The sequence below is a fragment of the Plectropomus leopardus genome, chromosome 7, assembly GCF_008729295.1.
Source record: "Plectropomus leopardus isolate mb chromosome 7, YSFRI_Pleo_2.0, whole genome shotgun sequence".
Lineage (NCBI taxonomy): Eukaryota > Metazoa > Chordata > Actinopteri > Perciformes > Serranidae > Plectropomus > Plectropomus leopardus.
This window is the reverse complement of record NC_056469.1, coordinates 19,330,437-19,356,422: the sequence shown is the minus strand read 5'-3', so window position 1 is coordinate 19,356,422 and position 25,986 is coordinate 19,330,437. Positions and strand designations below refer to the sequence as shown.

At 39.0% G+C, this 25,986-nt stretch overlaps 1 protein-coding gene across 1 annotated transcript; it reads left to right on the top strand.

Annotated features, from left to right (window-relative positions):
• Positions 1–140: 140 nt before the first annotated feature.
• On the top strand, positions 141–25,986 carry xrcc1 (X-ray repair complementing defective repair in Chinese hamster cells 1). The gene is made up of 17 exons (XM_042490758.1): positions 141–648; positions 804–896; positions 1,796–1,903; positions 2,010–2,168; positions 2,471–2,548; positions 4,008–4,131; positions 4,364–4,470; positions 6,649–6,811; positions 6,900–7,128; positions 9,213–9,329; positions 17,134–17,215; positions 17,311–17,410; positions 20,520–20,568; positions 22,928–23,064; positions 23,377–23,467; positions 23,548–23,623; positions 24,873–25,986. Exons 1-17 carry the CDS (start codon positions 598–600, stop codon positions 24,978–24,980), a joined length of 1,872 nt encoding a protein of 623 aa, XP_042346692.1. The 5' UTR covers positions 141–597; the 3' UTR covers positions 24,981–25,986.

The window sequence follows — 25,986 nt, the reverse complement described above, 5'->3', positions numbered from 1 at the left end:
CATAACACACCCATCTACGGGTGCTGGGATTTCTGTCCTGAACGATTGGTGGCGATGAAGGTGTGATGGTGTGCTTATTTAAACTGCAGAAGAAGAACAGAACGCTCTGATTGGACAGAACTGCTGACAGGCGGAAGTTGCGTCACAGCACGACAGACATTGGGCACTTTTGGTGGGAATATGAGTTCTCCTCCACGCACATTTAACCTAAAATTAAAGGGTTTACATATGTATTCTGATGTATAACGTAGTGCCAAAGTAAGCTGCTATGTGTCACGTACATAACAGTGTCAAAGGTTCGTTCAAATAGCACTTGAGGTGTGCTAAAAACATCAAGCTAATCAGGAAAAGTTCACTCTGTCTATTGTTAGCTAGCATGCTATCACGTTAGCCAACGGTGACTAGCATCAAGACGCGTTTACTTTAGTTTTCTCAGCCAAATATTCCGCCACTGAAAGGACACTTTATGTATTTTATATTTTAGTGACTGGCTGGAAGAGCGTTTAGTGGCAAAGCAGACGTCCGTTTGTTTTTTTGTCCTTCATACTGGATAATTAATTGATTTGTAACTTGCCGAGAATCAACAACAACAACAACATGCCAGAAATCAAACTCAAACACGTCGTTTCCTGCAGCACCGAGGACACTGTAAGTTCATTTCTCACTTGCATTGGATTTATAAGATGTAACATTTTGTTCCTTGACACCAAGTTTGTAGATTTGACTTTTTTTGTTTTTGTTTTGTTTGTTTTTGCCAAATGTGAGCCTCACTTCTACTTACCTCTTGTCCTGATGCAAAACAGACTCACAAGGCTGAAAACCTACTGAGCTCGGACACTTACAGAAAGTGGAAAGCAGCAAGACCCGGGGAGAAGCAGACATCAGTCATTCTGCAGGTATGTTTTCGACCTCCTGTGAGACTTACTCCCACAAGTGTTACCCAGCAGTGGTTACACAACATGATGCGCGGTCATTATTGATGTAAAGCTTACCTATGCTATACAATAGATACCTGCTCCTAAAATGTGGCGATCTGGCTAATTTTACCCGAATCTAACTTTATGTCCTAAATTGCCCTATCCTTTCCTTTCAGTCTGTTTGTCCTCTAATGTAAAGGGGAATTTAGAGTCCAGCTTGCCTTTTGTTATTGCCAAGTTAGGCAAAGTGTTTTCTCTAACTTCTGAAACGCAAAACCATTTTCAGACATAACATTTATTTAGCTGATGCTTAACCAAGAAATGCATTTAACCATGTGGATTCAACAACAAGAATAGAAAGAATCATGCATGTACATGCATGACAAATATCAAGGAAAACATTTAGAGTTGAGGAGAAATAGAGAGGTTTGGGGCTTCTTTTGCCTTTTTTTATGGTCCAAGGTGCTGTCTGAACAGAAGAGTTTTCAGCCCGCAATAGAAGTTGTCCGAAACACTTTCACAGATTAAAAATGTTGACATCTGTTGACATCCACTCCCACTTCTCCTTTGTTGATATACTATTTGTGTCCTTTTGGGATTCCCCCTGTCTGCATTGTCTTGCAGAGAGTTATGCAGACTTGACAGAATTTTTTAGGGATTAGGCAGAAGCAAGTTTCCTGTCCAGTTTATTTAAAATGCTACAGCTGCAAAGCTTGTAACTACATTTGAAAAGCAAGAACATGTTGTGCTCATCTTTGTCTAGATTTTAAAGGTACCTTAGTTTCGCCATGAAATTTAAAATTTTTGATTCATTCTTTAAACGCTTTTTTTTTCTTGTGTAAGCTCCGCTGACCTGTGCTGTTTTACTTTTCTCTCAGTTCGAGAAGGAGGAGCAGGTGCACAGCATTGACATTGGAAATGAGGGCTCGGCTTTCATCGAGGTGCTGGTGGGGAACTCCTCAGCTGTCAGAGACCAGGATTATGAGGTACTCTTGCAAACTGAACCCAGTACAAACGATATCATCTCCTTGTAACTGTAATTACTCCATATTTTTGTGCTTATTCTTTAATGCCAATCTTACTCTTTTTTAGGTTCTGTTGGTTATGTCTTCCTTCATGTCCCCCACGGAGAGCCGTAATGGCACCAACATGAATCGGGTGCGTTTCTTTGGGCCCAACCAGCTGCAGAAGAGCACAGCACAGGAGAAGTGGGACAGAGTGAAAATTGTGTGCAGCCAGCCATACAGCAAGGTAAGGCCCTTAAAAAGTCACTTTAAAAAAGGGTGCAAACTGAAATTACGTTCTAACTCATAAATGTAAAACATTTGCATTTTAGAATATCTTCACACCACTGTCAACATGCAGCAGTACAACATAATTACAGTACAAATGATGCAGATCTAACTGTATTAAAACTGCATGGCTGCACTAGTTGATGTTGTGTTTTGTAGTCTAGTTAAGATAACGACTTAATTTGAGTTTTCTTTTAAAGCGTATATCTGTTTCTACTTGTGAGATTTGAACTAAGGCTGTTTTGTGTGTGTACTTTGTAGAACATAGCATACGGAGTGGCCTTTGTTAAGTTTCATTCACCGCCTGACAAAAATGATCCTCCTCCAACATCTTCCCCAGTAAGTCATGCCACGTCTTACTTTCAATAATTCACGGTGTCTTTTGATATGTTTCCTTGAGACCTGAGAATATAGTTGATGAAGGCTGGGTATTGAAAGTTGATTCCTTAGTTTCAGTACTTTCAGCAAAATTATTTTCGATGTCCTACTTCGAAAAATACACACATTTTCATGTTTTTTGTACAAACATTTCACATTTTCAAATACAAAATCCCTTTTTTATTCAACAAAAGAAGAAAAACATCTCTAATGTTAAATGTTGTCTTAACACAAGAAGCCATATAAGAACTGAGTAAACCAGATAATGTGACCAGACATTTAATGCAAACCTTTGAGGTTTTTACTCTGTGATTTTGAGTAGAGTATTGGGGTTGAATACCCTGTCCTATCACTGGCATCTTTAAGTAAGAGTGTTACATCCATTTACAAAATTAGCAAGTTGGAGAAACCAGTATGGCTTTAGGCAACAAAAGAAAATCTTGGTCGACTGAAATTCTATCTACTCTTTAATCAATCAATTCGACAGCTGGGAAAAACAAATCTGCACTTTATCTCTAGATAAACTAAATCAGCTACAGTGCACTCTACATGGTAGTACAGTGTGTCCACCAAAGCTTTTTTTTTTTTCTGAGGCCAGCATATTTTTAAAGTTCCTGGCAAATGAGGCATTGAGCTTCTACTCTGCACTGAGCGCTGCACGTTTGGGTTTTTTTTCCCGATCCCCAAAAGGTGAGACATTTTTTACTTTAGGTAAATCACTGCGTATGTCGCTTTCCAATCAGGGTAGAGGAGGGGCGGAACGAATGCCACAAAGACCAACTGTCATATCATGTATAAATACTGAACAACAACAGTGGAGGAGAAATTAAAACTGCTGGCTGCATAGACGGGTGGTTTTGCGCTCTCTCCCAGCCACCCCTTTATCCAGAGCAAGATCTCTACCTTGTGCCAACACTTATACTTCTGCAGATGTTAACTATCATAGCAACGAGTCAAAACAGAAAAGCGCATGGTGTTTTCAGCTGGTAAAAAATGCTTTGATCGACTCATGGCCTCTTGAAAGTAACACCAGTGATTGCTCGACCAACGAGAATTTGTTTGGACAAAAGCAAAGCAGACCAGCAGTGAACAAATAAACAGCGTTATCTTGTTAGTTTTTGTAAGCATGTGACAATTGCTAAAATGTGTGGCTGTGATATTGTCAGCACTGCTCTACTTTGACATTAACATATGTAGCAGTTATATTTTTGCTTTTATTGATGCTCTGGAAGACGTCTGGCACTAAAACGTGGCGCAGCATCTCACTGCAGTGTGGTGAACCACGCAACTTTATGTACTTTATGTATGAAGTCATTTGTTAAATTGAAACCTTTCTGCTATATCGAGAAAAAAAATCCCTCCAGTCAATCCCTTCACCTTCTCTTTTGGCACTAAACTTGTCTTCCTTCTCTCTTGTCAGAAACTGACAAAGTTGGGGCAGTTCAGGGTGAAGGATGAGTCTCCTACACCAGGTCCTAGCCTTCAGCCTGGCAGTCTCTTCTTCAGTCGTGACACTGCAGCAAAGTCCAGCACTCCACTCAAAGGTAATTTAAATTTACCACCCGCTGAAGCCCACTTAAATTCTTTCATGTCCTCGAAACTATAAAATGCTAATCACATTGAGCAATTCAAAAACACCAAGAGAGCACTAATTGGGCTTTATTTAAAGCTTTTTAAGTGTTCCAGGCGACAGGAGGAAGGAGGTATTTCAAAGGCATTCTTTATTATCAGACTGCTTTGTTTTCTCACAAGCTCTCTGCACTTTTCTTTCCTCAGTGTCTCCTCAAAATGAGAGGTTGAGTTATGCTGCTGCTGCACTGCAGGCTGGCGGCAGCTCCCACTCATCAGGCCAAGCTTCCTCCTCCAGCTCTGCCTCACCACAGGTACTGAAAATCACAATCATTTTCCCCACTAAAAGACAGCCAGCAAAGAGCAATTCCCTAACAAGCAGCAGTTTTGTACTTCATTTAGACGAAAGGACAGCTGAGTTGTACACAGAGTAGACGAAGCAGAGGCAGTGAAGCTCGTAGGATGGGATCTGTAGCTTTTCAGAGTGTTAACTACCATGTTATATCTGGGAAGGTTACTAGAACCAAAAAGTGTCTGAAAAATCAATTTAAACCAGAAAATGAAGGGATGCTTTGGTTTTCACTCCTCTTAGTTCACATGCCAGTTTCTAGGGCTCAAAATACCATGTGCAGAGGTGGATGAAGTAGCTGAAAGTCATACTTAAGTAAAAGTACAGATATCTTTCCCAAAAATGACTTTCGAAAATCATGTCTTAAATCCTCTGATATTTACTGTACATATGTATCAAAAGTAATTCATTATATTAAATGTAATCAAGTATTGAAATTAAAAGTACAAGTAAATGATGTTAATAAAACGTGTAAGCGGTCATAAATCAGACAGATATGAATTTTATTTCTTCTTATCATGTAGACCGACTTAAAAATGGACTTTGTTGAAGAAAAAACAAGTTCTTCTTCACAACTTAAAAGATTTAAAGAAAACCCTTGAGCTCCAGGTCTGACACACTGCAGTGGAGCAGTGACAGCACAGTTACCTGCTGTATCACAAATCATTTTCTCCTTTCTCCTTTAGTAATTTTGTCATTACTTGCCATTTCTGCTGTGGGACACCATTTTCTGCCTCCATCACAAAGTTAGTCTCATCCTCAGATATAACGTGGACGCTAGCATGAAGCCTCTGATCTGACAGGCGGCCCAAGCTTGATTGGAAATCAAAACTTAACTGTGGCTTTAGGAGCACTTGTTTGCTCTCCCCCCTATGTGATTAAACTATAATAATTTAAACTTTCAGGTTGGGACTGCTGATTGGCCATACCTTACAATTTTATTTTGTAGTAATGAGGTAACAAAAATGCTTTGCACATAGAAATAAATAGATACTTCAGTAAAATTTGCAGACATAGCCTTTGTACATGGGATGCCTTCTCTGTCAGGTTGACAGAAACATTAAAAAGCAAGAAAAGTGCTGATACTCTATAAATTGCTTAAGTAAAAAGACTTTGTTACGGTACACCACTGACCACTTGCATTTGTACGGTAGTGTGGCCAAATTTTTATTTTATTTTTAACTGCTATTGACACTTGGTTTAAAGTGCTTTACATGAAACAAAAAGTGCAGATAAACAGAAATCGACACATGAAGAAGTTTCTGGCTGACATATTGAGAAGCTGTTTTGCCTAAAACAGTCTGCATTTTAATAAAAATTAATGTGTGTGTTTCAGGGTTTTTCATCAGTTGAAAATCAGTTAGCTGAGATATTTTCATCAGGTTTTTTTTAATCTTCTGTGCCAAAAACGTACTATTTATCAGGTTTTTAAATTTTACAGCAGATATTTTGCTTTATATGTGAAAGCTCTGCTCATTAATTTATGTTCTTGTAGTAAAATCCAATTTATTGATTGAAATTGTTACGTGTACAGAAGCTTAAGTTGCAGCTTTTATTGACTTTGAAAAAAACAGCTTGAAATTGTACTTTACCTGGTTTCAATATGCAATACTGTACTCCTCCTGAGCCCATTCAGAGGGTGAAACTAGGAGCACGGGGGAGTGACGCTGTCAATATCAGCTACATGTCACTTTGACTTTTGAAAATGAAAAAATTAATGCAGAAAGATCAAGAGCTGCACAAATACATGTCTGTGCATGGCAAGAAAATATTCCTGTAACTGCAGTTCTGCTTCCAATTTTTTGTTGTTTCTCAAGCTTTTTAGAAAGGCTAAAATATTCTGCCGTCGTTGCTTCTGCATCCTGAAGAGACATTTTGTTCCAGACAGTCAGCCCTGACAGAAAGAAAAAAAAAACCTGCCACATTTGAGTTATGTTTATCAAACGTACATTTTTTGTCAGATAACCGTGCTCTGGTATTAAATGAAATGGAAGTGTGGACAGTTTGGAGTCTACTTAATTCCACTCGTCATTCAGCAGTGTCTTCTCCAACACACCGGCCTTAAACATACATGTATACATTATTTTATTCTGTCTGAAAGTTTCCATTTCTTTACTTAATTAAATAAATTGTTTCCTCACAGCCACCAGGGAAAAGAAAATTTGAGTTCAGCAAAGAGCGGCAGTCTGCCTCCGGCCCTCCACCCTCGAAGAAAATAAGCCCAGCCGGCTCGCCTGAGGTTAAAGCTGCGACCCCCAAACACAAGCCGAGCCCTGCCAGCACGCCGAGCCCCAGCACTGTGAAAGGTATCACTTGCATCAGTGGTTGAATTTTTGCACACAGATGATTTCTTCACCTGGGAAACTTCCTTGACTTTCACTATTTTGCATTCAGCTTCCCCAGCACAGAAGTCTTATGACAAGAAGCGGGAGAGCCAGTCCAAACCAAAACCCAAGCAACAGAAAGCCAACGCACAGCAGGTCCCATTCCAGCGGATGATGGAGGGGGTGGTGTTTGTCCTCAGCGGCTTCCAAAACCCCTTTAGGGGGGAGCTGAGGGAAAAGGCTCTGGACATGGGAGCGAAATACCGACCTGACTGGACGCCCGACGCCACACACCTCATGTGAGTATCAACCAGGAGGAAGTATGTGGAAAACTGTTTGCCTGAAACTGCCCTGATGCATAACTCGCTTTTTCCTCCAGGTTTATTATATTGTCGGGATATTTGTGTTGATTCAGAGAATAGAGGTCCACAGAGACGTCATTATGTGTCTCCGTATCTGTAATCAGATAGAAGGCTGGAAGTGGGCTTGGTTTATATAAGTTAAATCAGTCATATTAACCGATTGTTCATTGGCAATGCAATTTGTGTGGCTTCTAAGCATCAGATTAATTTAATGGTAGCACATAATGAATGAAAAGAATATTTTCTTATCTAAATACCGCCATACTTGCTTACTTTTATATCTCTCTTTTTGTCTTTTCTCTCTTTTTCTCTGTCTTTCCTTACTCTTGCTCTCTATTTTAAACAAAACTAAATTTTATGAACTGTCTATATGCCTATCAAATAAATCCTGAAATAAAACAATAGGAACTAATTAAATGAATAAATGTAAATATAAATGTATAAATTAGTCAATATAGTTTAATAGTTGAATTTTTTTTAAAGGACATTTTTCATATTTCCACAAGTGTTTATTTCAGGGGATTATTATTTCCTAAAGTCACATTTATATCCCAGCTTTTTAAAAAAATTTCCATCTGTTTAAAATAACATTGAGTGGGCTTGGTAGTATGTTCGTGGGCACTACAGGATCTAAGCTTTATTTTGAGAAAAAATAAGACAGGAAGAAAAAAACAAGAAATGTTAGAAAGAAATCCAGCTGCCATGAGTCCTATGTTGCAAACAGAAAGGGCATTTTTGTTTTGTGGCCTTTCATAATAACATCAATATTTAAAGAAACATAATGCACACACATTAAAAAATTTTTTTTAGATAGAATAAACATTATTTGAGCTTTCCCGAATAACATATTTGGATTTACTTACATCCCAAATATTTAAGTTTCCATTTTTGTTGTTTTATTTTAAATGAACAGTGTAGTTTGTGTAGTAGCAAAGTTATCCAAACACTGTTGTCTTAGTACAGTTTTATTGACAATGTTGTTTAATGCACTTAACTCAGCATTTTGGTTTTTAACAGTTTTTACAAAAAAACACAAACAAAATCAGATTGTTATACTCACACTACAACAAAAGTTACTGCTGCAAGATACACAGAATTTGGTCACTTTGAATTAGCACTGGGTAATATATCAACGTTCTTGTGAAATGAAATTTGATATGGACTGGATATCGTGAATCTAATTTTCTGAACACAGACTGCTTTAACTTTCTTTTATTTGTCTTTATCCACTTAGTCATCATATCCACATTGTTGATGATTATCAAAAAATCTCGTAAATATTTTATGAAAGCATCAATAATCAGCATTGTTGCAGCATTAATATCCAGATATTTCTTTAAATATTGTTATGTTTAGTTTTTTTTTTTCGTATCTCCCAGTCCCTATTTGAACTGCTTTGTTACTAAAATGTGCAAAATAAACAGACTTGCCTAAACTTGACAATGTTCACAATGAGCTAAATTGTCAGATGGCAGAAACGGCTCAGAAATATGCCTTCATAAAGAGAAAATGAAGACGTAAATACGGAACAAAGTTAAAAGAGCTACAGATAAGCCAAAAGATACAGTATCCTTGGTGAAACTGTAGAACATTTGCAGATGAAATGAAAGGATAATGAACAAAAAGACTTTATGGATAAAACTGATTTTTGACAGGTTTCTGGGAGAAAAATGTAAAATATGTACATGGCTGAAGTATAACGAAGTTTAAGTAGTGAGACAAATTACATATTGTTTCAGGGGTGCTCTCTCATGAGAGATTTTCATCTGTAGTTGATTTTTAACATTGAAACAGATTGCATGGTTGTGTAACAGTGCTGTTAGCACTCTCAGTAATTCATTGTGATTGCATCTTGATCTCTGCTGTCAGAGCATGGTATTGCCCTTTTCATCTTCTCTTTAGTGATGTAACCATATGTGTGTCTATTTGTGTGTGTGTGTGTGTGTGTGTGTGTGTGTGTGTGTGTGTGTGTGTGTGTGCGTGCGTGTGCGTGTGTGTGTGCGCATGCCATTAATCTCCAGCTGTGCCTTCGCTAACACCCCTAAGTACAGCCAGGTGAAATCAGCAGGGGGCATCATCGTACGGAAGGAATGGGTGATTGACTGCCATAAGAGGAAACAGATGATCTCCTATAAAAGGTAAGAGATGGTGAAATCCAAAACAAAATATATAAAAAAGCAGAGCAATTTGTAGTGATGATATGAAAGTGAAACTGCAATGCTGCTTGTCTGGAAACACAGACCTGTAAAACTTGAGCTTGGTCACAGGAACAGCTGGGTGGATTCAGATTTTGGTTAAAGGACGTTTCCACCGGGTGACAGTCGGGTTACAGTGTGGAGCATGTGTACAAAGTGTGAACCCTCATCTGATTAATACTCTCTCTTAAGCCACGTCTGTACCTCCACATCGTACAATCTGTGCACAGCACTCACACTGATTGAAGCGTCCCAAAATACACCCCTCACAGCAGTGATGTCCACTTGCTACAGAGAACATTGTAACCTTGAGCAGCTGATGCCTGCTGTGATCGCAAATTCATCCCAGGCAGCCCCAGCAGCTCTCCAATCATGTGCCTCATTACAGGGGGAGCTCTGAGACGTCTTCTGTCATCGTTTCACATTAATCTGTGTCTACTGAATAATGTAGACCAGATTACTCATCTTGTACAGTGAAAGGTCCAGATAAATTGGAATAGTTCTATACTTGTGTAACATTGTATGAAGCTCTTCTTTATCATTTAAGAAATTCTTTCGTTCTTCTTGCTGCTGTGGTGATTGTGTCTGGCTTGAAGATAAATTGGTTTCCAACCACTTTGGGGTCATTTAAGGTATCTGAACTGGTTAGTCTCAGGCTTCTCTTGCATTTAAATGTAGTGTAAGTGATGTATAGAACTAGCGATGTGGTATATGGTAAGTCAAAGTATCGACTCTAATAAGAAAGTCCATTTTCAACCAATTATATTTTTCTGGAGTCACTTTCTAACACAGAATCAGTTTAATTGCTGGCTTCTGCAGATTTGCCTTTGTACCATTTTTGCTGCATAACATGGCAAAACAGCCAAACATTTCTACTATTCTGACAATTGTTTTAAGGGGGCACCAGTAATACAGCACATTGTTCCTACCTTCTTTAGCAGTTTTATGTTAATTAGCTTCATTAGGGCGGCAACTAACGACTATTTTCATCACTGATTAATCTGATGATTTCCAAGATTAATCGCTGGGTCTAGGAACGGTAAAAAATAGCCATCACATATTGCTCAGGCTCGGGGCAACATCAAATGTTTGGTTTTTTCTGAGCAACAGTCTAGAATCCAAAAAAATATTCATTTTATTTTCATGTAAATCAAGAAAAGCAGAAAATTCTCACATTTGATTTGCATTTTTGTTTTAAAAATGACTTAATAAATTATCACATAGTTATTATTATACATTTATATTATACAGACTAATATTCTTTCTTTTCTTACCATTATGTCGGGGGCTGGGTGGCCAGCCCTGCCCGTTCGACCCTACTAGGAATGATTGATTTTATTTATGAATTTTTCTTGATAAAAAAAAATATAGAGAGAGGTATTAAGATATGCCATTTAGGGTTGAGATAATGCCCTTTAACCAAAGTCGGTTTAAGAGGTGTGTTTCTGAATGTTGTGACACTGATTCTGCGTAAAAGGTTGTTTCTCTTTTCATAGTTGTTTATCTTTCAAAGACTGTACATTTTATGCTTCAGTTGTAGCATGAAAACTTACGGAAGATGCAATTTTTCAAAAATTCTTTGAAAGAAATAAATACCATCAACCTGATGGCTGAGGCGATGCAGAGACATCTAACGCCTCTGGACCACCGGAGAAGCACAGGAAGTGACAGAGTAAAGGACTGCGGTCTAACCAGCCATCACTCGCAGTTCCATGGTCCAAGCAGCTGCTGCCTAAGTTTTCCCCGTATTCTCACCTTTATTGGTTACTACTTTGAAACAGCTCAGGATACGCGTGCCTACATCCACCTTTAAAATAAGGTGTCAACAACAAGTCTGTACAAGATACAGCTAAGGAAAATAGATTCATTTACTGTATTTGTAGAAATCTCATTGAACCATGAGAGAAATTACTTAAAACTTTGATTTTGAGTTGCTGAGAAAAAAAAAACTTACAATGACTGATAAGTTTAAATTAAGGAGATCACAGACTGCCTAAAGACTCGAAATCAAGCATTTTTTCAAGCTACGTGGCTAAAACCTAACCTAAGTGAAAGAACATCAGCAAACACCTAAACATTTAGTTTACTTGTGGCTATAATTTCATTCAAATGTTTACCATGTACACCAAAAACAAAGTGAACTCTTGTCATTTTTCCTTCTAACATCAAGGAAGAAAGAGCTTTCAGTTCTCGTACATGCTTCATCATTGATCGATTTGGAAACTAATCTTGTAGTTGAACCTTTGTGTATCTACATGGATGATTGACGATGATCATCAGCCCTGGAGGGAACTGCTAGCCTCACCTCGAACAAGTCAAACCCCATAGAGACCTTAAATCAAATTTTTCATCAGCTTTATGGCTTCTAAGATGGATAGACACATTCACTGCCTATTTTTACACAGCCCAGAGGTGCAGATGCATAGCTCAAATGTGCTTATATTTGTCTTTGTAATCCCTATTTTTGTGCTGTAACAGATTTTCTTTTGCCTACAGGAAGTCATGCTTAATTAGAAATGTAACAGTATTGAATTCAGATTTGAGCTGTGGAGGAAGTATAACGGAAATATTTATAGTCCCAGTCCTGTCAGATTGCCAGTGTGACATTTACAGAAAAACAAGTGGGTCTTTTTCATCAACAACAAATTACCTATTCATTTATAGAATGCAGTGCATGTATCCAAAAGGGGCTTAAGTTGGTGGTGTTACTCTCACACATATATATATATAGACATCTATCTTTCTCTCCATGTATCTATATACTCTCAAATATATGTTTGTAGCATGAAACATTTGAATTTGGAGCTCAGGCAATTCGTTGATTAGCTGATCAACAGAAAATTAATTGGTAGATATTCAGAGAATTAATTCATCTTGAGATAGATAGATACATGGAGAGATAGATATCTTTCATTATTTTTCAAGCAAAAATGGCAAACATTTGCTGATTTCTGCATCTAAGATGTGAGGATTTGATGTTTTCCTTCATCTCATATGAAGTCAAAGGGATACTCGGCTGATTTCTGTTTATCATAATGACGTAGGAAGTATCTGTAAATGAACTGTGATAAAATTCCACTCTCTGGTTGTTGCTCCAACTACAGTTTGTATAATTGCATTTTTTTAATGCCCAACACCTCGGAAACAAAGAGTATGCAAGCAGATGAGTTTGAGAGAGAGAGACATCTCTCTCTTTCTCTCAAACTCAGATCAAACTGTAAAACTAAGCCATGCTGATTAAAAATGACCCAAGATTCTGCTACTGCATTGCCTATTTCTCACCCAAAGTGCTTTCATAAAGATATTTTACAGGGTTTCCCCGGTCATGAAAAAGTCATTTTATGGTGTGTAATGAAATTGTCACACTAATCTTCCGTAGTTAACGTTGTAGGTTATATGTTTCTCTAGCTGTCAACGTAACATAGCCCTAATAGACGTGCTTGTGTCACAGCGTTTGTTAAAAATCTCGTATGTTTCCTCGTTTCCTCCCTGCGTTCCACCTCTTCCTGCTGAAATTACAATTATGGGCAAGTAGAGCATTAAAAAAATATTTTATGGGTCCTTGAAAAGTCGGGGAAACGTTTTGAAATTTTGTCCATGAAAATGTGTGACAACCCTGATTTTAGTGCACTGTTTAACTATGATACAAGACCTTTTGTAACCACCCAACTTCAGCATTGTTTGCAGATAAAAACAACTCACCCACCAGTGGGAACGGTCTCGTGCAGCAAAGTGCATTCTGGTAGTTGTAGCTTTTCTATATCTTGAGCAAAAGCAAATGTCATAGCCCATTTCCTTTGTTGTGTTCTGGTCATGTAGCACCAATTTCAAAAGTATTTGCATCTGTCTATTGCATAGACAGCCCAGTTTTATGAAAAGACCATCTTCCCAGCAGTAAAATACGCCTTTAAAAAGAATATACTTTGGATTTTGAAGGTTTTCATTTAAAAAAAGGTTGCAGACACATTGGGTACTGTCTCAAACTTTTTATTGGTGTGTTTCATGTGACTATAAATGTGACTGTCATTTCAAAGATTTTTTTGGCATCCAGTACCAGCATGATAAATCTGGTTATAAGACTGGGTAAAAAGAATTCAATTTTTACTTATGTTTGTCTGCAAAGCCAGAAATGAAAAACGGACAGAGTTGTGTTTTGATGGGATTATTCTGGACAGCCACATTGTGCATATAAGCTATGTAAAGAGTCTGAGAGAGTAGTGTGGTGAGTGTTTTAAATCCTGGATGGTGATTACACACAACATGGTGCTTTTATTAGATCTGATCATTACCATAAGACTCTCAAAAAGTGTATTGAAAGGAGAAGTTTGCTGCAGCCTGTGTCATCATTCTCCCTCATGCTCGCTTTCTGATTGTGTCGAAGATCCCTCTCCCCCGCCTTCCCCCCTCTCTTGTTGTCAGAATAATCCATTCCCCTACCCAACACTGCTATTGTGCAGCGCGTGGAGTGTGCAGCTTTGATGATGTATCCTTTATTTAAAAGCTGCATCTGCTATGGGTAATTAAAGGGACCACTTACTTTGATGATAACAAGTGCCCAAACAAATACGCACACACTCAAACAGTTGCTCCATCATGCACACAAACGATTTGCCCATGCATCTGCAAGCAAATTCACTGCTTCAGCTCCCGCCATGCATTGGTACTGTGTAGCGTGTATATTAAAGAGATTGTGACATCAGCGAAGCACCCTAGAAATGCATACCCCATAGCTGTAATCCCATCGGTGAGGATCCAGTGATAGACAGAAAGAGAACACTCAAGCAGCTCTACAACATCCCATCACAATAGAGCTGAATAAGTAAACAAATTTCTCATTAAATCAAGGCTCAGTTGCAATATCCCAGCAGGAATTGTTAAATAGTTTGCATCTCTGAGCCAAAATATCAGCACCATGATTTCACTATGGAAAATGCAAATTAATCACACACAAAAACTCATTACTTAAAAGTTATTCACTGCTTTCTGAGGTATTCAGAGCCAAAAGTGTTGAGTGTAAAAGTGTCAGTTTGTCATGATGGAAAGTAGATGAAAAACAAAAGCAACAAATTCTCCTTTTGGAAAAGCTTGAATAAGCATTTTTGCTTAAAGCTTGAGTTTGACTAATATCAACATTTTTACTGATTAACTTTCTGTTCATCTATTATTAAATTAGTTGTTTGAACTCTAGGTAAGTTCATTTAAACCCCTTTGATCATCATCCGGAGCGAAGTCAGCCTCCAAACAAACATACATTTTTATATTTAATGAGCTGAGAGACTGAATGTGGTGAATTTTTGTCTTTTTTTTTCCCCTCAACGTTGGCGATAGCCTTAATGGCTTTATGTTTTCTGGTTGTTCGTCCATCCGTCCCCTAATTGTCAATGCGATACCTCAAGAAGGCCTCGAATTTCTTCAAATTTGGCACAAAAGTTCTCTTGGACTCGACTAAGAACTAACTACATTTTGGTGGTCATAGGTTAAAGGTCAAGGCCACTGCGACCTCGTCTGTCTCATTCTCATGAAAGCGATATCTCAACATTTTGAGGAAACGTTTTCAAATTTGGCACAAATATTAACTTCACGTCAACAAGTTACAGACCAAATAACGTCAGTACTAGTGACTACCTACTTGCGTTTAATTCATCTGTGCCAAATTGTGGTACCTGAGAGGTTACCTGGGTAAAAACGCAGCGTTAATACAAAAGAGGCACGTGCCACAATGTTGCCAGCCTCTGAGTTCTGAGTGGTTTCCAGGGGCTCGAGGAGCCACCATGTTCAACTTCAGACATGAAGATGTAGCATCCCATAGCCAGCCACGGAGCCCCGTTGGCCGCCCCGTTGGCCGCCCCGTTGGCCGCCCCGTTGGCCGCCCCGTTGGCTTCCCACTGAGCAAAACTGTCACTACAGTAAAGATCTTCTGTGATAATTCTGGCGCCTGGTCTATTTTCGTTTCCACATTATGTATAAGGGGAGGGGGAGGAAACTGATACATCACAATATTATGATAATAATACAAATTAAACTTTGTAGCTTGCTTTCATTCCACAAGATACAATTTGCTGCAATTAAAATGACGAGTGGGATAAACAGACTGAAAAAGTTTATCTCATATAAAACAGTGAGTTTTCCTTTGGGGACATAATTTAGTTGAAAAAAGTTGCAAATTGCAAAGTATTTAATATCAATTAAACTCAGCTTTTTTAACACATTTAAAACTGCAATAATATTGCATTGTATAATGAGGCTTCTGGTGATTCCCACCCCTATTAAATAATGCAAGCATGCACATGCGCGCGCACACACACACACACACACACACACACACACACACACACACACACACAAAAGCAGCTAGAAAGACAAAGATAGAAGATAAGCTCTACGTGTGATTAGAAAAGAGCAGAGGAGCAGAATTACATTTTAGTCAACTACTATGGTTATTATAGATACAGTTAAGTGCCAAAACAGGTTCAGTTGGTTCATGATTAATTTCCAGTTACCAGAACATGGTATTGATGCGGTTCAAATGTAAACGAAGTTTCCGCTTTGGTATAACTTGTTTTTTACCAGCTCTCGAAAACCACTAGTGTCTCCAGTTCTCTTTTAACAGAGCATATCAAGCTTGTTGGTCTATTTTCACAGTAACAGCACTTATTGCCATAAGAGACACGGATATTGCAGCAATCCCCTCACCTACATTGTCCTTTTTCATCATTTTCTGGACACTAGAGTTTTATGAAACTAATAAACATAGGTCAGTGAAATGTCTTCCTGCTGTGTGAGTGGAAATAATTACACCTGAACAGTGATATTTTTACTCTTTGCACTTTGTCGGCACACTTTCAAGCTAATAATCTTCAGGTGATTTCATAGTGGCTTGAGGGGAGTGTATTGAGAGGGGGAGGAGAAATGTCACATCCTCATTCAACCCTCCCTCACACGTCTGGAACATTTGGCTTTTTTTATATTTCCCCACACTCTCTTAACCATTGCAGAGATCATTACAGATAGTGCCTGTGTCTCTGCTAACACCATACTCCCTTCATCTGTTGGAAATACCATGGCTGTATGGGAAAAACGCACATGAATTCCAGCATGACCGTTCTCACAGTGGTCTCATGGCCAGTGATCAGATATGTACCTAAATTAGGACCACATGGGAAAGTGGCCAAGATCTAAAGGGAAAAGATCAAAATTCTTCTTCCACTACTCTGAAAAAATCAAATCTGTATCATCAGGAGATTAAAAAAAAGCAGATTTTGGATACATTTTCTTGATATGAGAATGTAGCCTTTGATCCATGACTGGTGTCTTGTTGTAAAGATGTTATATTACTGCTGCCCATGGTGGCTGTCTCTTAACCAAGAGTGACTGTCAAACAGGAAAGCAGAGTTGAGGGCATACAGGGACAAAGCCTGATTTGTGACTGGGTTGTTCTTATGTTTGGTTGAAAAGTTTCTCCTCCTGCAGTAGATTCAATTCGTCTCCCAGCAGGCAATCTGCAAAATATTTAATACACAGGCATTGGCAATGTTTTCAACATCACAACATTGAACATGTAGTGAAAACGATTTCCTTTACTCTTTGCCTTTGCCTTTGCTCCACGGTTGCCTGACAATGGCCCACTGCTGTTTTAAAACACAAGTAAAGCTGATTGGGAGCAAGATATATTGTTCAGGCTTGCTTGATCTTCTGGCCTTTAATCATAGTGACACATTTTGTTCACCCATTCTTTGTCTTGCCCCAGGTATTTGATGGATGGAGCAGAGTCGAGTTCAGACAGCGAGATGGAAGAGGACGACCAGAGTGAAGAGGAAATTGACACAAAGGTGATTTTTTTTAAAGTGAACCTTATATAAAAATGATCTAATGTTTACAGCTTGTAACAGTCAGTTTTAACCGTCTGTCCATGCTGTCCTTGCAGACTCCGCAGAAGCACGAGAGACAAGTGACCCCCAAAAAGACACCAGAGAAGAGGAATGACGATGATGAGTATGCTGGCTCCACTGATGTGGATCAACCAGGTGTGACTATAACTACTTTGATAGAGAGTCCTGCTCAGTGTTGCCACTTCAGTACACTACACTGACTTGCCCGCTATAGAAACTGTTGTTGGGATGAAAGAGAAAGCAGCTCGTTCTGACAAGTGGCTACAGGAGTCTTAAATTGCATTTTTCGATTGACATATAGCCGAAGTTAATCTGAGACAGGCAGAGCGACAGGGTGTAATGATAGGGGAAGGATGTGAAAAAGATGAAATAGTAGGAAACAAAGGAGCGACAGCCAAGATCAAAGAGGCACTTCGTGTTTGGATACAGTTCAAGTGGAAAGTAACAAACAAAAAAATGTTCACAAAAGTAAAATTACCTGCCTGTTGAAGGGTTAAAACAAGCATTTTGTTCTGAGTTAAGTGGGCCGCCTTATTTATTGTAGTGCAATTAAGTGTCATTTTGAACTTGGAGGAAACACTTGGATTACGAAGGTTACCTTATGATGCGTTCAAGCTCTATTCAGTAATATTCAGTACTGGGTGAAAAAATGTATCATTATGATGTGTTTAAATGTTATCTTGGAAAGTTAAGATTTTTATGAGAAACATTAATGAATACAGTTGTTTGAAGAGCAGATTTGTTGTTTACACATAAGGTTTACCTCACATTTATTTTTTGGTGCTGGCCCAACATGATCAAAACATTTGCTGCATAATCATTTAATATTTTTAAAGTTGTGTTCATGAGAAGCGCTGTTGAAATGTACATACTGTTTGCTTTTTCATTGCACCACACACTCGGAGCACAGAGCATACTCTGGGCACAGATGGAGCAGCACAATGTCAGGCACAGTGAAAGCAAAACTTAACTGCAAACTCTAATTGGGTGTTAAAGTTTGCTCTCTATTATACATTTGATCAGATCAGCTTTGACTGGATGGACTTTGACTGGATCGGCAGATCATCAGTTGTCCTCCCCATTACTCAAACAACACAAACTGCTGTTGAGGAAAAAAGAACTCATGAAGAGTTCTGTCGGTGCTGCGTTCACAGGCCCGCAAAAATGTTTGAATTTACAGAGGGGGCACAGAAAGGTTTAAAAAAAGAAAAAAAAACAAATTTTAAAAAAAAAAAAAAAAAAAAAGGGAAGTTTACTGATTAACACTGCCTCAGGGTCACCTGATACAAACAAACAGGAGAACACCTATTCTTAGTCACAGAGGAGGAAACAACAAACCGAAATGTTCATAGCCACAGCCTTATGAATAAAGCAGAAAGTAAGTTTTATATATATATATATATATATACATATGTATACTGTATTCATATATTACAAAGATCCAAGAGCTGATGTATGAGTGGCTGTGACTCATAGGAAGTGATTCATTCTAGCTAAGGAGGGAGAGAGGGAGGGTGGCACTGGAGCTGAAGAGGACTGAATGAATTGAGAGGGGTAGAAGGACAATGTGAGGGCCTCAGGATTAGACAAAAAGGATCACCTTCATGAAGCACTTGGAAATGGATTGGTCAACAACGCCACCGTGAAAAGGACAAGAACATCATAGTACTGTAGATTTTATCTGAGGGCGAACAGGACTAGAAGGGAGATGCAATCACTGTGAAGGGACTTGTGCATGATTCTCATTTCTATGTTAATGCGAGGCCAGAAGTAAAGTGCCATGGTGCATTAGTGAGGCGACACAACAAGCACTGACCCAACAAACACACCACAGGGGAGACGGCATTTTAATTAGACCTGCTTCTCTGTTCCCCCTCAACAGCACGGGATTGTGTGGTGATGTACAGTGTTGCCAACAAAGATTGTTTAAAGTTTGGTTATATATAGCTAGCTTTAGAATTAAAGGAGCAGTTTACCTACCTAATTCCTCCTACCTGTAGTGCTATTTATCACTTTAGATTGTTTAGGTTTGAGGTGCATTTTGTTGGAGATATCGGCCGTATCGATGTATCTTCTCTCGTATACAATGGAACTAGATGGCACTCTGCTTGTAGAGCTTCAAGTCCCCAAAATATTAATGGAAAAACTCAACAGCAATATCTCTTTCAGGAATTCATAACCCGGTTAATCAAGAAAATCTACAGACCTTGTTGTGAGTAGTTTCATGCAGGAACTATTTTCTTTACTGAACCAGACCCGCTAACCGTATCACAGTGCAGAGGGAATTGTGCATCGACTGCCAGCTCACCTAACACCACGTGAGCTAGCTCAGCCAAGGAGGATGCCTTTAATGTTTATATCTTGCTTGTCATGACCATGAGCCTCTTGTCCATGAGTAGATGCACGCTTCCTTCTGCGTGGTGATCCGGTTGGGGGTTGTAGTTTGGTAGAAAGAAAATAGTTTCTACCTGAAACTGCTCACAAAACAGTCTGTGGATTATCTTGAGTAACCCAGTCATGATTTCTGGAAACAGACATTTCTGTTAAATTTCCAGAGGTGGCAGCTGTTGCTCAGAGGTAGAGTGGGAAATCCAATAACCTGAAGATAGGCGGCTCAGTCACTGGCTCCTCCGGTCCACATGTTGAGTATCCTTGTGCAGGAAAGCTGAACCCCTGGCAGGTGGTACCATGTATGGTAAACTAGGCCACCAGTGTGTGAATGTGTGCGTAAATGTGAATGTGAGTGGTAGAAAGACTTGAAAAGCATTCTACAAGTGCAGTCCATTTACCATTTATTTTTTGGCATTTATAGCACCACAAGCCAAGTGCCAACTAGTTCCATTATATTACAGAAAAGGTAGACATCGCAAAGGCAGATATCTCCGATACTCAACAACTCAAAGCAAAACAATCTAGTTTGATAAATAGAACTAAAAGTAAGAGAGATAACACGTATTTTGATTTTTGGGGTGAAATGTCCCTTTGAGGCCAGTGTGCAGCACAGTGATGATAATTTGAGGTACAAGGATATACTATATATATATATATATATATATATACTTATACATATACATATACATATATAATAGCAACAACTTTGAACTGATATGGTTAACCATAAATATATGAAACGTATCACACACATTATTTTATACAAGCCCTCTCCTAACATTAAGGTAAGTTGGGCACATCAGCTCTAGGTTATTTTTTTACCTTACTGACATATAAACACTTCATTTCACAGGAGGTGGGGATGATGAGTCTGGTGTGGACACGGAGGATGAGCTGCAGAGGTAAACAAAACACATGATGTCAATGATGCTGTTTGTGATATTGATGTGGACGGGTTTGTTCTTCAGTGTAATTAATGGTTGTTAACATGATCTGAGCTCTCTTGTCGTTCCACTAGTAAAATAAATCATAAGTTTATTTTAAAATCAATGATTCCACTTTAATTTAAACAGACTTTTGTTTCATAATTATGAGATAAATGCACAATTACTTTAGGTGGCTGCTGGTGATCCGTGTAAGTTTTTTCTCATAAGATAAATTTCAAGAAAGCCCTCTAGTTTAAAAAAAATACTTTGGAAGTCACCCCTAAAGAAGAGAGTTCAGGTTTGTTGTTATATACGTTCAAAAAGTGCTTGCTGTATATCCTGTATGCCCTACAGCAGCATGTTATGCAAAGTGCTTACTGTTCGTAATCTAACTGCCTGCGTATATAAAACAGACTTTGTGGCAGCTGTTCTAAGCTCTGATGCTCTGAGGGAAGAAATGAGAGCACACTGTGTGCTGGGTGGCTTTTGTCCTCTATAATACTTGGGGCCTTTCTTTACAGCGGGACATGAAAATGTCCTGAGTCTATGGCAGTGATGTTCCTTTAATTTTTTATGCTGTTTTTACTTTCCTCTCCAGCTGTTTGGGGTCTTGTTCAGTCAGGTTGTCAAGTCACACCAGTATGCTACCAGTAAGAATGCTGGCTACGGTAGCCTTTTTATGGACATTCCATGTTTTTTAAGGCATTGCATAAAGTATAGTGTCTTTCGTGCCTTTGCCTAAAAGACACAACTGGTGTTTAGAAATCAGGAGAGGGAATCTGAGATCTGAATTGCCAACAATCTGATGTTACAACAGGGGCATCGTTGATGTAAAGTGGTGGCTGAAGGGTTTGCTTCATTTTAGGGTTGAACTCACACTGAAATATGGCACTAAGGAACTGAGAAAAGTCTTTGTGGAAACCTTATTTGTGCTTTTCCCCAAAGCAACTTAAACCCATAGATAATTATCACCAGACTCTGCAGACTTCCTCAGTTCTATAAGGCAGTTTTGCATCTGTCAGCTCATTGTTTTGGTTTTACAACCTGCAGCTTTTTGACTTGGTTTCACTGCTCTAATTAGTTTCCTACAAAAAGGTCTAAAATCTCACTGTACTCTACCTGACCAGCATCAAACAGCAGACATTTGCCAACCAGCTGGAGAGCTTGATTAAACATTTATCAGCTTAAGAGACAGATATCTCCCTCAGGAGTTGGTGCAGAGTAAAATAAAGCTAAAGAAGAGTGAGTATTAGACTTAAATGTATGTGGTGCTCAGAAACATTATTCCAAATGAATGCTATTGTTGCTCTTTATCTGCTGGATGTTTAATTAGCAACACTGGGACGCGTGTCCTCATGGTGTTTTCTTTGGCAGAAAAGTGGTGACTACAACAACGTGTATGCTGATAGAGGCACGACAGTTACGTGCAACATTTAGTTTCCGGCCAGTCTGCCAAGCTTTGGCTCTTCTGTTTTTATTGTGATAGTTTCTGACTGACTTATCATACAATAAGAATAAACTGTAAGTGATTGACAGTGACGACACCAGCGCCTTTCTGAAAAGTTCAGAGATTTTCAACTAGAAGTGGTCAGAGTGGCTGCACAAAAAAGATGCTGGGCACGGTGCTTTTTCTCTTGGCTCTCCACTCACTGGGATCAATTGAAGAGAGACACTGGTGCTCGCAAAATAAAGTCATATGGATACATGTCCTTATCTGTCAGTGTTGTGTTTAGAACTTGTTCCACTCCCCCCAAGTGACCACAGTTTGGTTTGAAGTTGTTATACCTCTGCAGGCATTATGTTTTTGCATTGTCTGTCCATCTGTTTCATCTCGTAAGCGCGATATCACATGAATGATACTGAACTAAAGAACTGTTAAGTTTTTGGTGGTCAAAGGTCAATGTGGCCTTGCATCTGTCTCATCCATGTTCATTCTAGTTTTCCATTTTAAGATTATCTCTAAAAAAATCAATGAAACAAAAGGATTTGGGAGATCACCACTAAATTGCTGATGGACTGGTTGTTAATGGTTCTTTAAAAGAGCTGCTTTTGTACTCGTCAGTGTAATTTACCAACTTTTCTTTCTTTAATAAGGATATGGTTGCATTTAATTTTCTAACTGATATAGTCTGATGGCCCATACAGAGTGATTTTCAACAGTGCAGTATTAGCTTTAACTCTTACTAAAAATTAGAGGTAGTGCGGGGACAAGACAAAAAAGTAACATAGATGACAAGCAGAAAGGTTTCTTATTCTTCTTCTCTCTTGAGAAGCAGACATGGAGCCATGTAGCATTAACGATACAGCATGTCCCTTTTTTCTGTCCTTGTAATAGGGTGGAAAATGAGAGTAGACAGAAAAAAGCAGCAGCAGAAGGAAAGATAGCGAACCAGGAGGATCCTTACGGGGGGTCGACAGATGAAAACACAGACGCTGAGGCTGAAGAGGATCACCCCATCCCTGAGCTCCCAGGTAGGTCTCTCTTTGTTCTTGTCTCCAAGTCCTCATGTCCCTCTTTTGTCTGTTGCTATCACAGGAACAGATGTCCTCCCTTACTCTTCGGATGTTGCGAACACAGACAGAAAGTAATTGGATGGCTTTCTGCCTTTCAGGAACGCCACACAAGTGTCAAAGAGGGCACTGTTTTTCTGTGTTTTCTTTGGTGCTTTGCTTTTCTCTCCCCTTTATCAAAGAGCACCTATAATTACTCCTCCTACACATCGTGTTGTCATCAGTGGCACTCTTCTGCTCCATTCACTTCCAATTTTCTCATTTTTCTTCCAGACTTCCTGAAAGGAAAGCACTTTTTCCTCTACGGTAAATTCCCCAACAACGAGAGGCGCCTGCTGTTGAGATACATTGTTGCCTTTAATGGGTGAGAAAAACTTCTAGAAGTAACCCATTACAATTTGTATGCTGTAAATCTGTAAAAACATGATATTTTCTCTGCTTTAGACTAATTGAGGACTACATGACAGAGAAGGTGCAGTTTGTTGTGACCAGTGAAGGGTGGCACGACTCCTTTGAAGACGTGAGTTGAGTCCTTGCTTCTTTTCGCCTAATATTGATATCTAACAGCAGCTTAAGAACATCGAACATTTCTGTTTATGTGGATTTTAGCATGTGTGCATGCATGTTTTTATTGTTTGCTCCAATGAGCAAGATTTTGTGAAGGTAATTGCTTCAGGAAATTTCAGGGTCCTGACACACCAAGCTGACAGTCATGTGTTGGTCAGTTTCAGGTCATTAGTGAGCATCGGTTGCCCCAGTTTTTGCAGTGTGCCCAACACCGTCAGCCCTTGTTGGCCCATGTTGGCTTTTTTCTGTGCAATTTAGCATGTTGAATCGACGTCTGAGCCTAGCTGTAAATGAAATCCCTTTGCTTGGCAGTTCAGCTCATTGCTGGATAAAAGAAACGCAAGCGAGAAAGGAAAGCAAATATCTAAAGTCAAGAGGTCTTGAGATCAATACAGAACTGTTACATTACATACGTTTTTTGTTTTCCATTGAGATCTTTAGTAGAAATGCTACCTAGTTGTTTGTTCTTGTTTGGGAGCACACAGTAAATATTAGTTGTTCTTTCAACAGGGTGTTGTGTTGTTTATGTGATAACAAGTAAACTCGTGTCTTGAGTCTGTCTGTTGGTCTACCACTTTGGGTTTTTTTTTGAATAATGAATACAGACTACTGCTGCCTGCTGGTATCTAGTTGTGTCCTCTCACACAGGTGCAGAATGTAAGTGCCGGTTGGCCGTTGGCTTTAGTCTTTGCAATATGCTCAAGTACAACTTTTTAGCAGAGGCCAGGATGTGTTCAGTGACGCAACAGTCGGTCTTCATTGCCTCTAGTTCTTTGAATTTGGTTTTGTGTAACTAGCCTGTAACTCACAATAATACAAAATGCACTTATGAAAGTCTCTTTTAAAAAAAACACCAGTACACTGTCACTTCCCAGCCATTTTCTTTTAAGCAGTAAGCAGTCAGTTTACAAGGTTTAATCAAATAAAAGCATACGAGCAAATTGGGAATCTGAGTATTTTAGCTTTACCTGTGAAAGTGCAGCACTGTTGGGAATATGTGGCTCTGACTCTGTTTGAAACTGTGACTCAGAATTGGTTTTCAGCCATTTGAAGCCCTCTTAGCATCCGAAGAAGAAATTGTAGTTGAACAATTTAGACATTTCACTTTTCCAAAGGCTTTTTAGCTCTTCTGCCCTGTAATGCAACAAAAACACTCCATGACCTCTCTGTTCCTCTTGCTTTCACTTTCACTTCCATTACAGGCGCTGATGGAGAACAGCAATCTGAACTTTGTCAAACCTGCATGGATTTACGCAATCAGTGAACGACAGAAGCTTCTACCCTATCAACCCTACACTGTCGTCCCGTGAACAAAACGCTGTATTTACACACAAAGGTGTGCGCACACACACTTACACTTCATGTCCATACCAATGAGGAAAGCCATAGACACGTTTTTTTTTTTTTCAGATTCACTGCTTCCCTTCCATAAAAGCAATAAACCAATTACAGTTAATTAATGCATTTACACTGACGTGATACTTGTTGTTCATGAAATGTTTCCAGTCCTCAGGTGTTTTCAACACAGATATTCTCACCTTTCAGCCAAGATGGGAAAATTACTTTTTAAATGGCATCTTTTGAGGTTAATGATAGGATATAAGGTTTAGATTTATTATTAGCTTTTTAGTTGAAGGTTGTTAGTCCTAGTTTTGCAGTAAAGATCTTCATCATGGGTGTGCTGCTCAGTCACTCTGGCCTCGTGAAAAAAGCACACCGTCTCTGATTCAGGACTTGCTTGAACTCTTTGGTTCCTGTGCTGCAGTTTGCTGCTGCTCACCTTGGCTACCTCAGGCTCTGTCTGGAAATGAGTTATCACCCTGTCCTGACTGCCAGCAGCACTGATAAGACTCTTGACTTGTGTAAGTGTGCAGACCATTATGAGACCAGCCCAAAGGCGGGTGAAAAGTGCCATTTATTTAGGGCTGCAGCCACCAAATGCAAAAATAGGGACAATTAAACCTACAGATGAAAATGAATTCTGGGGGACTGTTTGTTTTTCTCTTTTTATTTTGGTAAATGCCCCGAGTGGGACAGTGATGGATTTCTTGATGTTAAAGTTTGATAAATCTGAGTTTGTGGTTTGGTTTTATTCATGTTTGTTGAATTAATAACACAAGAGATGGACTCTCTTGACGGATAATAAGACGTAAAATGGGCGTCGGTGTTTTGCGTCACTCAAAGTTTCCCAAAATGCTTCTGAAGACTTGAGGAGATGATGGGCTTACTGTCTGCTTGCTTGTCCAAAGCAGCTTGTTGAAGTTTCTTGACCTTTTTTATTTTAATTATTTTGTCTAATAAAAAATGGATTTTTAA

Excerpts from the sequence above, each read along its gene's own strand:
- xrcc1 (XM_042490758.1), top strand. The coding sequence starts at position 598 with ATGCCAGAAATCAAACTCAAACACGTCGTTTCCTGCAGCACCGAGGAC. Across the intron at positions 649-803 it reads CCTGCAGCACCGAGGACACT|ACTCACAAGGCTGAAAACCT; the intron begins GTAAGTTCATTT and ends GATGCAAAACAG. Across the intron at positions 2,549-4,007 it reads CTCCTCCAACATCTTCCCCA|AAACTGACAAAGTTGGGGCA; the intron begins GTAAGTCATGCC and ends CTCTCTTGTCAG.